The sequence below is a fragment of the Anthonomus grandis genome, chromosome 16, assembly GCF_022605725.1.
Source record: "Anthonomus grandis grandis chromosome 16, icAntGran1.3, whole genome shotgun sequence".
Lineage (NCBI taxonomy): Eukaryota > Metazoa > Arthropoda > Insecta > Coleoptera > Curculionidae > Anthonomus > Anthonomus grandis.
The window spans coordinates 3,238,822-3,258,217 of NC_065561.1; the positions used below are offsets into that span (position 1 = coordinate 3,238,822).

At 33.1% G+C, this 19,396-nt stretch overlaps 1 protein-coding gene across 1 annotated transcript in view; it reads left to right on the forward strand.

Moving 5' to 3' along the window:
- The window catches only part of LOC126745744 (uncharacterized), a 306,017-nt gene that overhangs the window by 244,299 nt on the left and 42,322 nt on the right, over positions 1 to 19,396 (forward strand). Inside the window, exon 2 of the mRNA XM_050453726.1 lies at positions 11,459 to 11,576. Within this exon, the coding sequence (XP_050309683.1) occupies positions 11,459 to 11,576 (118 nt within the window). The remainder of the gene's footprint in view (positions 1 to 11,458; positions 11,577 to 19,396) is intronic.

Below are 19,396 nucleotides of genomic sequence, written 5' to 3' on the forward strand. Positions count from 1 at the left end.
GGCTCTTTTAGATACAATCACTTTCACTTTTGGCATAATGCTATATTAAACGCGCGAAAACCACGCGTAAATTTCACTAATTTCAAAAAAGGCGAACCGTACCGTTTTGTGCTTTCGACACACTATAAAGGAATGACATCGGTTGACAGGACCAGTTCAGGTGCCGGCGGAAAGGTATTTACAGCCTTTTTTTTTGATAGTATGTGTTCGAAGCAGTATAAACGATACTACCCTACGATGTACCCTATTTACGAGTCGAGGCATGTAATATAATGAAGATTCAATCAATAGCTCATGATGGAACTATAATTTATTTAAAGCACGGCTTGTGCTTTGGATATTTTATGGCATTAAAAATCTTAATACTATTAAGGTAATAAACTTAATGGCTAATTTTCTTAACAAAAAATTACAATTTTTCCATCTACCATTCACCCTCTACATTTAAGAAAAATCTTTTTGAGAAAAAAACAGCTTATAAAAATACCACCATACCACGCCGGCGATATAGATATTATTTTACTTATGTCAAATAACGATGTTACTATCTATAAAAGTGTTTTAAGTCAATCAGGTTTTTTATCAACTATAGACTCCGAGAGCCATCTAGATCATTTTTTTTCGATGAAATAAAATTGCTTTTAATCTTATCACATAAATTATTACACATTACCAAATAACTGACCACTATCAAGTTTAATTTAATATTCCTATATTTAATAAGAACAATAACAAGCCCGAAAATCAGACTAATTACGACAAAAAATATCTCAAAAAAAAACTTAAATCATTGTTAATGAAAGAAAACTGATATTCTCTTTACAATGCATCTTCCTTTGATATTAATACAGAAATTTTGTTATTATTTATTTAAAACCTAATTTATGTAAGTACAACTTTAGAATACCTTAATAAAAAGTCTTATATAAGTAAGGAACTTAATTGGTTAAGCTATTAACGCACTTAGTTAATAGATCTTTCGAACTATGATATTTTATAAATTAATAAAAGAAACCCTTAATGAATTTAATGATCATAGAATTCTTTTAAAATTCTTTTTCTAAATAGCTGAAGTAAAATTCTTTTAAATGCAATCGGTAGTCCAGAATTATAATTTTTTAACAGTTATTTTACAGACAAATATCAAACCGTTGTTGTCGATGGTGAATTGGAGATAAAAGTTAGTAGAGCCTAATAATGAAGTTAGTATCTTAGTATGATCCTCGAGAAACCATACAGGGTCTACTATTATTTAACATTTATATAAATGACTTATTTTATACTGAATGAACGAGTTCAAATATTTTATTTTGCTGATAACTTTGTTTGATTTAAAGGGAGTATTTTAATCTATTTTAAACATCTGATTTTTTAACATTAGATACTATTTGGGGGAGAACTGCTGCTTCTTCCCCAAATAGAGGAAGACACAATTGTTTAATTGTGCCACTGGAGAGTACTAGTGGACTGTACTTATTTATTTTGTTTGTTTATCGAAGGACCACAGCTTATATAGCGCTGAACCAATTATTTAATAAATGAAACAAAACTTTTGCAATAAAAAATATCCGAAGACAGGAAAACAGTTATTCATTAAAGCAGTTGTAAATTATGGATTGTCTATGCTCTCTTTCTGTATACTTAATTTAACCTTATTTACTCTCACTTTACTTCTTAGCAGGTAACTTCACTCACTTCTTACTAACTATTGACAAAAGTGCTTATACTCTAATGGTTTAATTACTTTAACCTATTGTATCAACACACAACGACCGAACTCATAACTAGCGACAATAATACAGGTAGTTTTAACTAAGTTTAGAGTATAAGGGTACTTACAGACCTTTCTAGGTCACTAAAGGTGTAAAGAGAGAGAAAGAGAGAGAGAGAGAGAGAGAAAGAGAGAGAGAAAAACTCGTCTTAGGTATAAGGGGTAATAGAGATAATAGGGAAAAACTTCCGTGAGCAACTTCTCACTCCGATCGCGAAACACACTACTTCTCGGCGACAGTGCCTTAACTTAATTGTGACAGTAACTCAACTCGACTGTGTACTGCAACTCTTGGACCAGTATTTGGCCATCAAAAATCTGGAGAAAGACCTGGCTAGGATTTAAAGAGTAAATGGAATAGTGGTAACTCGCGAGCAACTTCTCACATCGATCGCGACTACGATTCGCGACTCACACACTATATCTCGGGGACAGTGACCCAACCTAACTTCTACAGCAACTCAGATCGACTGTATAACTAAACTTTGACCGTGTGACTTTTTACCAGCTTGTTTTACTTAGTGGGTGTAAAAATGTTTAATAATTGCATCTTTTATCAACAAGGGATGTGAAAAAGGCCTTAAGACCTAAGAGCCTGACAGTTTCGTGGCAATTTATGAGTTATATTTATTTTCTTTAAAAGTTTGAAATGTTTAAAAGTAACCACTTCAAATTGGTTATTTTCTGACCTGTAGGAACCTTCTAGGGATCGATTATGTCCCTAAAATTATAAACATAAACCAATTAAAAATAAAAATACATCGGTGACAGAAAAGGGTGTTCATTGTGTTTGGGTTATTTCCTAACAGATATTAATATTGATGATAACATAACGCAAATATAATCAGTCAATAAAATGAAATATTTGGATATAGTATTTGACGTCATTTTGAGGACATGTCACCAATTAACTCAGAATCTTAGCAAACAAATTGAAAGAATGCAAGAACTAAATAGATAAGAGGGCTAGGAAACCTCAAAGGGAGACTTGTATCAAACCAGAAAGAGGAAACCAACCCAAGAAGCTGCATCGTCATAAGAATGGATGTAGAGGCCACATCGCTGTGGCACCGCTGTAACACGACAGCACACCACACCATTTGGGGGAGCATTGGAATAAACAAACGAGAGGAGTCACTAATAGATTATCGTGCAGCCTCGAGCTTAAATATACTTAACGTGAGGGATGAGTCGACATTCGTCAACATACTCCGGGTCCAGAGAAGTAAATGGTCTAACACTAGGCAAGGGATACATCTGTGACCTTGTGACAAGGTGGCACATATCTGACGCATCTAGTTTATCAGATACCAGGTACATAAGGTTCGAACTAGAATTTCCGGACACAACTCTAAGGATTTACAGGAGTCTCATTTACAGGAAAATGGACTGGAGTCTCTATAAAGAGACTCAAGACTAGCACGCAACCTGGACCACTATCCAACGGAGGCTAAAAATAACCTGGAGCTCGAAGTACTAACAGAGTCAGTTACAGATGCTTTCAGAGATACATTTGAAAAATCATGTCCCCCAAGCAAACCATGTCAGACAGGGAACAACTCCTGCTGGAACTAAGAACTGAGCGAGTTTAAGCGGATACTAAGAAAACTCTTTAACAGAGCAAAGAGAACTGGGGAGGGCAATCAATACAGACAAAACTTAACCAGACAACAACGATGCCATAGAAAAGGCAAAACGAGAAGGTTGGAGGAAACTATGCAGACACCTAACTGAGATACCAGTATATGCAAGACTCCACAAGGCAATAGCTAAGGAGTTGCAATAGACCCTTGACTCGTGCATATATTCCAATAGAGAATACATGATAACAGAGGGGGGAACGCTCGGCCTAATGTTGAACACCCCGAGATTGGCAATTCCCTAATCAATACAGGCCGAATACCCAACTTCTGTTATTTCAAACAGGGGCAAAAAGGAGAACTGGAAACTAGCAAAAAAGGTTGTTACTTACGAGAAAGTTAAATAGGCGATAGATAACTTCAAACCATTAAGTCTTCCGAAAAAGATGCTATTATACCTGTTATGCTATAGCAGGGTAAAGAACTGCTACTACCTGGGTTATGCAAAATAATGCGGGCCAGTCTAGCCACGGCACACTTTTCTAGAGTAGAAGGAAAGCGAAGGTAGTATTCCTTCTAAAAATGGGACGCGACTTATACACGAAATCCAAATTCTTTTGACCACTCTGCATTACATAACTCTTCCTAAAAATAGAGGAAAGCTTTTCTATTACGGGCTAGCCCTCTACATCGACACCAATATGCCTATCAAACAGACAGGCCCTGCGAATCAGTGATCCACGAAAGAACCTAGAGGGTCGAACAATCTTTAAACAATAAAATATCGCCGTAAGAGCTCTTTTAGATATTAAGAGAGCATTTGGCAACACGTCATATGACTAATTCAACTCAAACAAATGACTCAATTATGGTTTAGACGAGGCGGCTACTCAGTGTGGTACACTGCGGCCACACGATCAAAAATCGGGGTAGCAGTGAGCGTACTAGAGGATGGACAACAGGGCAAGCAACTCACACTGAAGCTGAGCCTGGAACCAACAGACTTATAGGCAAATATAATAGGAATCCAAATCTGTGTCTTATTGACGAGAGAAGGGTCGCTAAGAGGCCGTTACAGGAGACCAGGCAGCAGCAAACGTTCTAGGATAGTTTATGACTAGGTCTTAGACTGTACCGGGTGACCAAAAAAGCGAGGAAAGCGGCTGTATCTCATGACCTGTACATCTGGCAACAATGACACAAAACAACCCACTGATGTAATGGCCAATTACACATTCTACAAAATAATCCCAGGTGCCACAACACTCTGGGTTGCACTAATACCAAACCCCTACTTATACTAGCTAGCGTTGTTTTACGTACCAAGGTACACTTAGCACGGAAGGATGCGCATTTAAATATTACTTTCTTTATACTGATACTGATTAAAATAATAAGAAAAACATAAGGTAAAACAATGCTCAGTGAAAACTCTCACCTTTGTAATTTGACAGGTTTGATAGTTCAATAAAGGCACTAACCACAACTAAAGAAAAGTTACGGGAGAACAAGTGGACACTGCTCCACGACTGTTTTCGAGTAAAGTTACCATCGAACTGAATTCTAAAAAGGATCATATTAGAAATATCCCTTAAAAGAATTCTGGTAAACATCTGTCATCGCCTATGTTTTTGAGAACTTGTAAATACCAACATTCCCACACATTATAACTTTCTCCGAAGTGACCTTTTTACCCGCATAAGTATTAGTAAGTGCTATTTCTGTTTATTTTGTTATCTTCGAAAACCTCTTAAAACCATAAAACTTAAAGATTCTCACAGATCGTCCTTATCTTTACATGTCAGCCCTTAACATTCCGATCGGTTATCGTTTCATTTTTTATTAATTTTTGATGATCGACAAAAACCAGATAAAATATAATAAGTAAAATAAATTCACGTCTTACATAAGATATAAAAAGAATTGACAGGAGAAGAATAAGGAATAAAAGAAACCAAAAACGAATTGAATCGAAGCTATAGAAGCCGAGATATAAGTAAAAATGTGGGAAAAAGAAAAGAAAACTGGTTTTTTGCCACCGTACCATTTTTTTCCCTAAAATGATTATTGGCAAATTTTAAAGTAAGCCCTAAACTAATAATTTCCAGTAAAAAAAGTTAATAAAAAAATAATTTTTTTTGGTCGAAAATCGGAAGGGGTATACCCACGAAAAATTTCGAAAAAATGATTTTTATTTTTTTCTAATTAACTAATTAACTGTAACTCTGACAACTTTTTGTTTTAAATAAAAGTTCTCAGGAATTTTACGAGGTATCCGCATGTCAAAATAAATCGGTTCTGGCTATTACAGAATCGGAGAAAATTGAAAAAAACTGTAAAACATAAATATCGAATTATCAAGAGCCCTATGGAAAAATGCCAATTTTTTATTTTTCTATCCTGCACGACTTCAGAGTACCTTTAAAAAAGGTTATTACCAATTTGACTCCAAAATGAACAGAAGCCCTATTTCTTTGCAATTTTCGATTTTCGAACAAAATCCGGGGTCAAAATGACCATTTTTTCAAAATATGCTATGAATTCAAAATTTCTTTTTTCTGGTTAAAGACCATTTAAAAACTAGTAAAAAAGCTTTATGACAAATTTTTCCACGATTCATACGAGTGTCACAATCTAAAGAGAAAGATCAGGTCCCATAAGAAGCAATGTATTAGGAAAGGAAAAAGTGCTTTGTTTCTTTTTTTTTTAATTTTTATTTTAAAAGGTAATTATTATAAAATAAAAAAAAATTAAAGAAAAAAAACGAAAATAAAAAAAAAATTAATTAAAATTAAAAATAAAAAATTATTATTAAAAAATTAAAGCTATAAAAGCCGTGATATCAGTAATATAGTAAAATAATACAAAAAATACACCTTTTTTAACACCGCATCAATGTCTTTTTTACCAATTTAGCAACCCCCACTAAAAGAACCCTAGCTAAAATAAAACTATTATTACTATTATTTTTTTCCAGGTATTTATACTTTGTCCTAACGTTTATGCTGCTTTTACTATTATTATAAATATTATCTTTCTTGTAAATCTTCTTAAACCTTAAAACACCCTGTAGATTAATATTACTATTATTATAAATAATATTTTCCTTATTTATGCCCTCAACCTTAAAACCCCCCGTATAATTCTATTTATATGCTATTATTATCCTCATAAATGGTCCATAATATCAATACCCTCTGTATATTTCAAATATATATTTATTAATATTTATATTCTATTCATTTTATTTATCCTAGTAATTTATCAAAAAAACCGTTCAAAATTGTTCCCATAAAACTAATAATTCATTAATTAAATAACTCATGACGTCACGAGACGAACACGACGCGTTTATAAATTGTTGCCAGACATCCTCCATCCTTCTCTCAAACCGCTTTTCCTACTCTAACTCGTAGCGCAAACGGGCCGAATTTGCCGCCACGATACCGAAAACCCCGCGATTACGTCATCTGGCCATGTGCGACTCGATAGTGACGTCGTCCGTATGGGTGCTGGACCGCTAACTATATTGTACCATGCGTTGGCTCGTAGCCGATCGATAGTTCTAGCCGTGACACTGGTTTCGTGGCGTCAAAATTGAAGCCGAGATTTGGTGGCGCACGCCGTACAGTGGAACGACTAAGTGGAGATACCGCGGGACCTAATATTTTACATTTTGCAAAATAATATATTTTTTTCATTATTAGGTATTTTTAGGTATATAATAAATGTTTTAAATATTTATTATTATTTATTTTATTGGAAAAATCTACATAAACGGTGTTTCAAATGTATTTATACAATCTTTTTGTTCCTTATTTTATTGATTTATCATTTATGGCTCAAGTTCTAACTCTTGTAAGACCCGTGATTTTTTTTTCTCAAATATTGTAGGGCAGGCATCTTCTGACAACTTTACTCTTTTTCGAGCAACCTTTAAAATTGTTCCATCCTTCCTAGCCACTATATCCTCACGAATAATGAAACGTTCAGAAAAATTTTTATGCAGATCCTTGATGATTCTTTTATCACTACGTCGTCTCAATGCATTCTAACCATTTTTTATTTTGATCCGGGTCATTGGGAAAACGAAAAATGGTAACTCTCTCCGTATCTTTATAATTGCTTTTTCACCCAGGAATGCAGCAAGAGGTAGGCATTATTCTTAATAAAATTAAGATTGTAAAATGTAAGTTAAAAATAAAATTGTTCATTTACCCACCTAATTTAAATACCGATTTTTTATTCTTTTTAAAACTCAAAGCGAGTATCAAAATAGTTTGGTAGTTTAAAATTTTAAATGCGTAATCTTACTATAAACTACAATAATAACTGCAGTAAAATATTATTTCGAATCAACGCAAAATATGTGCCCCAGCGTGGAATTTTTGCCATCGCGATGCGGTCGTCGCCTCGCATGATTTCGGCTTGTGTTGTGAGGTATCGATGGAAGCGGGGATAAGTGTCCAGGCTAGAACTATCGATCGGCTACGGTTGGCTCCCGTGGTGTCGACGGTATGACTGGTTGATTGGAACGGCTTATTTTTTGACGGGTTTTTCTTAAATAACAGCGCGTTGCGGAAAAACGGTAACATGTGAAGAAAAGTAGGTATCATAGGTATACCGGTATAAAGCGTCAAAGTTAAAAAAAGGTGTAGAGCAAAAACTACTCTACGTAGAAGGTTGTAGAGTATGTCGAAAAATAAGATTTAAAAAGTTCTTAAAACGCTAAAAGTTTGAAGTCTCTAGGTGCCGCCAATAAAGAGTTATTAAGAAAAATAGAAAAAATCGGTCAAAAAAAGGCTCAAAAAGGGGTTTATATTTGTTAACACAGCTCACCCTATATAATACGTAGCGCCACATGAGTAATACCTCTATTTAATCCTAAAGGATTAAGCTTTCAAATGGTGTAATTTTTTGTAATTTTTTTCGGAAAATTTTTTTTTTAAGTTTGAGCTCGTTTATCTCGGGAGGAAATTCTTTTTATTAAACTTTTATGTAAAACATTAAAATTATTTCATTATCTCATCCTGGGACACACTGTATATTAAAAATATTTATTACCTGCTGCTTCTGCTGTAAACTGGACTTTTTGCACTTTGTTGTATGCTGGATGCACGTTATTACATGTTTTATATATGTTCATAATCACTTCCTTTTCAGCAATGGTCAAATGTTTTCGTACTCTTTTCTTGTGGGGGTTACAATGGGAGTGTACGTGGTGCGTCAGCCATTATTTGTTAACAAAAAAATAAACACAATCTCAACTTTTCGATATTGCGAAGATTCAAATATTCGAATAGCAGAAAATTCAACCAAAACGATCTAAAGCCGCTCGACTAATAAAATTAAGTAAAACCCCAAGTCATGAACCCTATCGAGACTCTAGGCTACACCGCCGGCGCAGAACGATCACGTGACCACTCCATCTGTTCGGTAACCCAAGTATATTCCCAAATCTAAAGATAACGTACGAGTTCCAATATGGCTATTAAACTCTACGTATGCCAACACATTAGAATAATGAATTAATAATTTCTAATAATGTTTTCTTCAGTTCTTCCAGTAGAGCGACGCCTTCTAAATTTGGACCGACTAAAACTCCCAGTATTGCGTAGTCGCTGTACCAACCGTGGAAAAATTCTTCTGCCATAATGGCGGCGATGTGGATACCAAAGGGCATACTGTCATTCAGTTATTGCTGCATTTTGAAAGCACTCAAAGAAAACCGCAATCAAATCCACAGCTTCATTATTTGTCAAGGGCATTTTACAAAAAATCGGGCAAAGAAAATTGAAAACAGATTTAAACTGGCCGTCTAATATATATTTGACGTTTCCATACAATCCTTTTTAAAAGTTTCTTTTGTTTTTGCCACCTACTATACGTTAACTAGACATTCTAAGGCTGTGCGCTAGATGGCGGTACATAAGTTTGGACTGGGTGCGTAAAAGACTTTAATTCGCTATAACTTTAAATAACTATTTAATAACTTTAACTTTTTATAACTTTTAATAACTTAACTTTTTAATAACTTTAAAACACGCAAATATATCATCGTGCAGTTTTCACAGTATTTTTGTAAATTTTATCTACTTTTTAAATATGATGTCAAAAATATACCATTTAATTTGAATTTTTGGAGCAAAATGAAAAAAATTAAAATTATTACATATTGCGCCCTCTGGCGGTTTTATTAGGAACTGTAGGGTAGTGATGAGATCAGACTTTTAAAGCAGCTATATTTATCGTGCAAATAAATTTTGAATTGCTCAAATCGAATAAGTGGTTTAGAATTTACACCGATTTTAATGATTCCACTTTCAATAGCTTCCCCCACCCCTACTATCGTTCGTACGTCAATAATTCATTAACAAAAATTATAGCAAATTATCTAGGCTTACTAAAAATAATATCAAAAGTATAAGTTAATGTTTAAGTTTTCGGAGAAAAAGACGTTTTTTTTATTTAATTTTTAGTTGCCCCCTCTTGCGGCGAAATACGGAACTTAAAAATAATTTCCAGAATAGTCTCATGGCCACTTTTATGATAATAAAAAAATTCCATTGTTGCCAGATGTACAGGTCCTGAGATACAGCCGCTTACCTCGCTTATTTGGACACCTGGTACAAAACTGCTGGGAGGAGTTCGCAGACCTAGCCAAAGGTCAAAACAGGCTAGAGATAATCCTAGCACAGAACATGGGCTGGTATGGTGCTGCAAGAAACCAACTTGCAATGAAGGAGGCCAGCAATAAACTCAGAGGCCCAGAACCAATATGCTGTGTCAGCGATAAAACCTGGAAAAAGATATCAGATACTGGTTGGAACTGGAGCATAAAAAACTATGGGGAACAATTACTCAAGCTGGAACTCTCCAGCAACTTTTGGGCAGCCCGCCCTTTAGGAAGGGGAGAACACAGTTGTTGCCACACCAGGCAATAACTGCGAAAGGTAACAGGGTTGCTCAGAAGCCATGCACCCTATAGGAAACACCTACACATATTCCGCAAAGTAGAGGCTGTGGAGAAGAAACACCGTGTAGAGGCTGTGAAGAAGAAATAGAAACCACTCTTCTGCAAAGTGTTCAACCAGACCAGAGCGACAACCCGGAGCAAAGCCAAACCCTTACCAGAGAGGATAAAATCTACACCACTGGGCAAAATACTGGACTTCCTAGAAGCAACCGAACTTATCATGTGGGAGTAAATCTATGGGGCACAATAGGACTGCAATAGAGCAGACCGTAGTGCAGGGAGTCATCGTGGTACCACCCAGCATGGAAGTTTTAGTGGTTACCTATCACGAAGACCCATACTACCGGGGGCTTAAGAACTACCGGTGTTCATAAAGAATTTCTTCGCCAACAAAACAAAAGTATTTTGATATTAGATGTCTAAAAATGTCATACTCAGCACTTATACAACCACATCTTTTTTCATTTATTTTGGTTAAGAAGGTAGTTATAGAGGCTTACTAACAATCGTTACAATCGTTTAATATTACGCAAGAACGATTTCTTAAATTTATTTTAGAACATAAAGAACATCTTTATCGGATTCGTTATTTCATAAAGCTAAGATTATTGATATAAGCCAAATATTTATCCAAGTAATGTACTGCGATAGCCTAAGAAAAATAAAACATTCTCATCACATATGGCTAAAATAGTAATTTACTCGTTTTGGCTAAAGTACGAAAACACTGGTTCAACGATGTTTTTTGTACATAAGTCCTTAATTATAGCGATTTTTTATACCAGTAATAACCGGTTTGTAATACTTTTTACCCATATTTTTAACTAGGTTTTAACATAACTTTGCGTTTAATCTGATATCTTTTATATAGAACTATTGTACTTTTATTTGTGAAAAAAGTTGTTAATTAATTTTTTACCACTAACAAGATGGTACCACTAACAATATGGTCTACTTTTTGTGGTTCTTTATAATTTTTATGTATAGTCATTTGTTTATTATACTCTGTAACTATTTTTAAAAATAAATAACTTTCTTATTATTATAATAAATTAATATAATAATAAGAAAATAATATATATATTATAATAAGAAACTCAAAAAGTGATTAATTGTTTTCCTTTTGTCTAGATACTCTATCACTACGAGATGTTAGGCTAAGAGTTCCTCGGGCAGTTATTAAAGGAAAAGATGCAGAATTGCTATGTGATTTTGACCTGGAGGGAGAAAAGCTATATTCTGTTAAATGGTAAGAACTAAAAATAAATCTTTGTGTGAATTTTTACTTCTCTTGGCATATAATATGCGTTAAATTTAATTAATATCAGTTAACTTACAAATAAGTATAGTAATGTAAATTAATTAGAATAACGTAAACCTACCCTTTTTTGTGAAAATAAATATTAATTTTAAAAGGAAACCAATAATTAAACTTTCTCCCTTATATCAAAAAAATAATAATTAAGTAGGGCTATACATATTAAGAACCAAAGCAATCTAATTTTTAGAAAAATATAGAGTAAGATATCGTCTAAAAATACTGTTATACTTTTTAGTATTTAAAAGTTTTAGTACTAAAAATTCTAAGTATAAGAACAAGTTAATGTATGCATATAAGAATCAACGAGATAGGCACAGGTACTACTTAAATTAGCAGAATAATTCACATTAAGCCTTTTATGGTATCAAAATTCGGCTGATATAAATTTTCAACATAATACTTTTTACGTTATAACTATGTGCTGAATAAATCTGACAAAATACTAGTCTTAAGGCTAAGCTATAATATTTATTTATTGACATTAAACTACCTTAAACATAATAAACCTAATTATAAGGTAGATAAATACTAAAAATTGCGTACAAATAACTACGTTACAGATTAAAATATATGAAAAAAAAATAATGCCTCAAAAAAAATTAAAATACAAAATTAAACCAAGTACTGAAAAAGATAATGAGATATACAGGGTGTGCCAACAAGGTGTACGGCTAAGATAGTGCCTTAACTATACGAGGTAGAGTAAAAAGTTCTACAGCAAAGTTGTAAGGTTGAGAAAAACCTACGAACTAAAAATATTTTTATGTATACTAGGTGTGTCACAAAAAAGTTACAATAAAATATGATTTTTTTTTAAATGGTACGCCCTGTATATTATGGTACTAGAATGTGAGGCAAAAAGAGTACTTTACTTTGGTATAACGTTTTTAAAATTTCCGTGCGGCTAAAATTAAATACGCAATATCTCAAATTTTTCAAATGGAACATCCTGTATATTTTTATCTAATTAAGTTTGTCCCTCAAATACCTTTATTTTTTATTTAATATGTCCTATAGCTAAACCAAGTACTTTTTGAGATATTTAAACTTTTCTGTAAAATACTATGCATAAAACGGGTATTCTTTAAGTTTTGATCAAGATTGCTTAGAAAAAATTATTGAAGAATAAGAATTATTACTTTTCCTACAATTATTATTATTATTATTACATACTCGAAAAATTAACCAACACAATTATTCACCTAAACTGCTAAAAAAACAGCAAAATTAAATTACATACTAGGTAGGTACTTACGTATTTTTGCATAAATCTACATAGTTACACTAATTTCAAATTTTAAAGATTAATTACAAATATTCTAAATTGTGTTCAATATCACCTCCTAAATTTTGTACGCAAGCGTTTACCCTTTTTGAGAATGAGTCATTAACCTTTACCAACATAATTGGCGTGACTGTTTGAAAAATCTCCCGAATTTTATGTTTCATATTTTCACTTGTGGTAGGAGTTGTTTGATAGACTTTTTCCTTCACATATCCCCACAAGAAAAAATCCAGTTTGGTCAAATCTGGAGACCTTGCGGGCCCTTGCCCCACCTCTCCCTATCCACCGGCCATCAAAATGCTCATTTAAAAAATTTCTAACAGCATGGCTATAATGAGCTGGAGCGCCGTCATGCTGAAATTAAATCCTATCTCGAACATGGTAAAGCAACGTTTGTAGAAGGCATTTAAAATCGTTTTGTAAAAAGTTTAAATACATTTCACATTTTCATTTTGAGATGTCCATTAAAAAAGTGCGGTCCAATAACGTAATGTCCTATTATTCCTGCCCAAACATCTCCCAACATCTTATTTCTCGCCCACTGACAGAAAGCCATTCTTATCTCATAATCCTGCGGAAGTAATTCCTGCAACAATTGAATATGGTAAGGATGGAATTTTTCGCTTCGAAGCATGCGAGATATTGATGTTGCACTAAAGGGTAATTCTTTAGCAAGCTGCCTAACGCTTTTATGAGGATCTTCAACGACACTTAAAGCTACTGTCATACTGTTTTCCTCATTTGTAACTGGCTTCACCCGTTCATGTTTTTCATAAATTACACTTCCTGTTCTCTCAAATCTTTCTTTTAGTTTTTGAAACACTTATGCTTGGGGATGTCTCCTTTCAGGATAAAGTTGCGCATAAATTCTAGATGCCAAAAGGCTATTTCTTTCAGCAGCTCCAAGGGCATATATCATATCAACAAATTCCTCACCAGGAAAATTCATATTGATTACAAAATGAACAATAAAAATTAAAAATCGATTAACTAATTCACTGACACAAAAATCGATTAACTAATTTCTAAAATGGTTTTTGAAGAAGAAACATTGATCTTGTCTACTGCTGTCATAAAACTAATAATCTGACAATTATTATTAATGACATTTAAACCAATGTTTTTAAGTAATCTTGATCAAAACTTAAAGAATACCCGTTTTATGCATAGTATTTTACAGAAAAGTTAAAATATCTCAAAAAGTACTTGGTTTAGCTATAGGACCTATTAAATAAAAAATGAAGGTATTTGAGGGACAAACTTAATTAGATAAAAATATACAGGGTGTTTCATTTGAAAAATTTGAGATATTGCGTATTTAATTTCAGCAAGTTTGAAAGTTCTTTAAAAACACCCTGTATTAAAAAATTACAAATTATCATAGTCAGCCTAGAGGAAGTATCCTAGACTAACTGTGGTACAAGTTTCATAGGCGCAAAATAAATTATAAGTTAATTATGATTTTTTAAACGAACCCTCTAAAAGGCAAAATATAACATAAAAAAAATTAATTACGTTGCAACGCCGCACGGAAATTTTAAAAACGTTATACCAAAGTAAAGTACTCTTTTTGCCTCACATTCTAGTACCATAATATACAGGGCGTACCGTTTAAAAAAAAATCATATTTTATTGTAACTTTTTTGTGACACACCCAGTATACATAAAAATATTTTTAGTTCGTAGGTTTTTCTCAACCTTACAACTTTGCTGTAGAACTTTTTGCTCTACCTCGTATAGTTAAGGCACTATCTTAGCCGTACACCTTGTTGGCACACCCTGTATACTAAATATATTTAAACAGTAACAGCTATATTGCTACCAAATTAAGATTAAACAGAAAAATTTTGTACCTCTATATAAATACCAATAGTATCAAATAATATATAACGTTTCTGCAAAAAGGCATATTTTGACTTACATAGGTTACACATAGAATAAGCTCGTGAAAATTTAAAAGTATGTGTATGAAGTGTCTGTGAGTAAGAAATCTTCGTGGTAACGCAAAATTAAGTTTTCCTAGTAAATCTAGGCAATCTATAATTTAATCCCTAGTTACTATTATTCCGAGACCTCAATAAGATTCGACTTTTTTTAGGTTAATGTTATTTATTTGGTAGAGTAGCTGTGAGTTACCTTTTCTTAAATGTATTACCACAGACTTGTGGGGAGAAGAAGATTAATCATTTATTGCATCACTTCCAAATAGTGTCCAAATCAGTTTGCAGTTGTTGGTGACAACTTACGAAAACTGCATATATTTTAGTGTCGAGTGCAAACGTTGGCGCCCAACAACTTAGTTCTGAAGGTAAATCACACAGCCAATAAGCCAGGAACAGAAGAGGGTTAAAAACAGAGCCCTAAGAGACACCTAAGCATATAATTTAAACATGGTAACCCTCACCCTCCAACTGACTTTCTTTTATTTTTAAATTCCCGATTCAATTTAACAAATTTAGAGTGAATTCTTGCAAATCCGTGTTGGACATTACGTACTACTAGTAATTTTCAGTAAAGAATATCTGCATCTCATCGCGAACAATGAAATCTAAATTTTGCAAATAATTGGTTTTAGGCTTATTTATTTAACCTGCTAATAACTTGTCGTCTTTTTTAAAAATTGCCGTAACTAATACGACTTTTCACTGTTCTGATAGAGTTTTTAATCATTGAGTAATTGAATCCTATAAAAGCAAAATCCGACAAATCCACTTTTAGAAAATGTTGGGAAATGAGAAAAAACGATAAGGGGTTAATAAAATAATAGTTAAAGTTAAAAGCTCAATATCTTTTTCGTTTCTTTATAAGTTATATCTTTTTAAGTTTCTTTATATACATAAAGCAAGTCATCAAGCATTTAATTTTGAACAATTCAACCTGGAAAAACATCTTAGTGTATAGTTATTTGAAATTAATTTTTTTTTCGGGTTTTGAAACTGACCATAGTGGATTTGTCGTATTTTGTAAAAAAAAAACTTTTGTTTTTGAAATATGTATTTTATTACGGAAGAATTTAACAAACATAGACACTTATACCAACATTATTTAAAAAATAGTTTAAACTAACAAATCACTTAAATAAGGCATGTTTTCACACAAATTCTCTTCATTTTCTAGAATTTCTATGTTCTCCAGATTTGCCAATTCGTTTTTTTCAAGAATATTCTTATAGTTTTCCAATTTATTCACATCTTTTGATTTATCTCCATAATGTTTGGTGAGGAGTGTTTGGACATCCATTTAGCTTTTTGGCTTTGGCTGTATAACGTTTTGAACTAATGCTGGTTTTATGTCGTTTGGTGGCTTGCCCTTTTTTAAGACTGATTTGAAAACATCCGGATCTGATTTATAGGACTGCTCTCCTCGAATCGTAACCTGTCCAGAACTAGTTCGATTCAATATGTACCTCTTGCATGCATTAAATGAGAAGTGCCATTGTTCAGTAGGTTTTACTGTTTCCTTTCGAGCGAATACACGATTTGCAAGGAAAAAAGAATGCTCAACAACTGGAAAGATAATTCCTAATTTTGAGACTGACTGATGAGCCTTCTGACCTTGCCACATGGTATACATTGTAATTAAAGTAGAGTTTTTATTCTGATCTGCACATCCGCCAGCAAAAAGTTTTACTTTATTTTTATTTCTAAGGTCTAGTTGACAAAGTTTGTAAAATACTTTTAAAATACTTGCTATTTCATTTGATCCCTTATGGTATTCGTCTTCAGTCCAAGCATAAATTGACACATTATTTTTAGTGAGGGTGAGTGTGAACTGCCAGTAACAATGGTAAAATTGTAAATATAAAGCTGGCGGCTATAATAAACTGATTGGTCAGGAATCTTTGGTAGGACCTGATTCTTCTGGCAATCAAATGATATTGTAATTAGTTCAGGTTTTTCTCCTTTTAAATAGTCAAAGAAAGTCTTGGTGCGTAATTTATGTACATGTCTTTCCGTCATTAGTTTTTTTTTTATTTTCGTCTTTCTCATTTTTTATTTTTTCTGTTAATTGGAGTCACACGGAACACACATCAGTGCGGGGTGAACCAAAGCCAATGTTGTAATTGGTATTAAATATCATTGCAAAATAACTTTTTTTAACAAGGAGGGTTGGTATTTCGTTCATTGTTTGACAGTATAGTCTCCAAATCTTTAAAATACTAAGTGTTGAGGGTAAATATTTGCGGTTAGTTCTGTTTCGGCAATAATGAGTCTCGATTACCTTAAAACTTTCAATGAATTTCATTACTGACTCTTTTTTCGCACTATATTTTCCAGAAATTCTGTCGCCACCGCTTGTTTTAGACGCCATTTTTCTGGGTTCTTTAAACCTTCGTAAAACCCCATTAATCCGATCTTTACAAACTGCCAAAATTTTAGTAAATCCATTCCTGCAAGCTGGAACCAGTTTTAAAGTATTGGCCTTGGGAATATTATAAACAACTGAAAAACTTTTTTTTAGACGCACCGTTTTCATTTTGGGTCCTTTTGCGTTTAATATCTTTAATCAGGCGGTGCTTTAAAATTAGGTTGTCTTGCTCAATTTTAGTTTTGTGAAGATAAAAAGTTTTATGAAAATTTGAAACATCGTATATTAACAATGAACTGCAATGATACGATTTTGTCGCGTGTTTACATTTTGGATACTCAGGCAAACTTTTATTCTTGTATCTAGAATATTAAATATTATGCAAAACACTGTCAATAAGTTTAAAAAAAAACTTACCTCTCATTTTGCTCTCCTTTTCTCTTCCAAGTTTCTGGTTTAGCCACTCTTTTCCTTGCTAAGAGAGGCGTCTTAGGTTTTATTGACTCTGTCAATTCCATTTCATAGAGTTTTAGGCACTTAAAACTTATTATTTAATAAAAAAGTTGGCAATAATTAAATAAAAGTACAAAATACTACTGTTCGAGTTCGCGAACAACAATATACTAACAAACATCGTAGAAAATTCGCACGTAAAATTATTATTGTTATGTGGACGCCGGGAGCGCCGTGATTGGTCGAAATGGATTTGTTGTTGTTTTTGTTACGACGCGTTGGATTTGACATTAGGATTTGGCGGATTTTGAAACTATAGCCAATATTTTACTTTAAATTTCAACGTATTTTTACGATTTTTGATACCACAAACCTGTTTAAATCTGCAGATTTTTATTATGTAAACAGTTCAAAACAATAACCTCGTTTTTAACCAAAAGTGGATTTGTCGGGTTTTGCTTCTATAGGATTCAATTCATTATTTTAACAAGAGGAGCAGCTAATACGTCACAGTATTTTTTTAAAGTTGCCGATATTTTATCTAAACTTGCAGATTAATTTTTTTTTTAATGTTAAATTTTTTGTTTTTTTTTTCTCATTAATATTTATTGTTGGTACTAGGATAATATGGGGTCGGTATTCGAAATCTTTAATGATTCATCAAATGTGCTTGCCAACTATTGGCGACCTGCATTTCATTTTCGCACATGTTGTCCTCTTTTAGCAATGGTATTGACACTTTGATTTAATTGAGTAACAAATATATTCAAATAGTTTTCAGGATTCTTGTTGTTAGCTTAATTACATTTAAAGTGTTTAAGGGAATTTTTGATTAAATTTGTATGAATAATGGAAAAATTACGATGATTTCGCAGCTAAGTGTCATTCCTTGAACATTTATATTTTGTTCATAGGTTCTTGCTTATCCAAAGTGTCTTAGTTCCTTGTTTGTTCCCTTTCCTTGAAAATTTAAAGTATTAAAGTCACAAATAATATTATACAGGGTGTTGTTTTTAACCTATACGCATAAACTTGGGAAATTATTGCTGACGGCAAATAATGACTAATAGTGAAAAAAAAATTAGTAAAATAGTTTTAGTTACGGAGATAAACGACTTATTAATTAAAATTAAAAAAAAAACGTAAATTCTCCAAATTAAATGTTTATTTAACTATTATAGTAACTGTTTGAAGTTATTTCCATGACTTTCAATACACAATTGAGCACGCCTAATCCAAGAGTTGCAGACAGCAGCTAATCCAGGTTGCAGTCGAATTTCCTCGGCGGCAGCAAATATCCGATTTCTTAATTCTTGTTCATTGTCAACTTCGGTTACATACACCAGAGATTTTAGGTGGCCCCAAAAATAAAAGTCAAGCGGATTAAGGTCAGATGATCGAGAAGGCCATCCAATTGGACCACCTCGGCCTATCCATCGTTCGGGGCACATTCGATCCAAATACCATCGCACTGGTCGTGCAAAATGTGGTGGAGCACCATACCACAAATTTTGCCTAATGTGAAGAGCAAGGAGTACCGGTAAATTTTGTCGCAAGAATTGTAAATAAAGAGCACCAGTTAGACGATTATCCAAAATAAAAGGGCCAATAAGTATTCCGTTTACAATTCCAGCCCACACATTTACTGAAAATCGTTGTTGAAAGTTTGTTCGCCGAATGGCATGCAGATTTTCAACTGCCC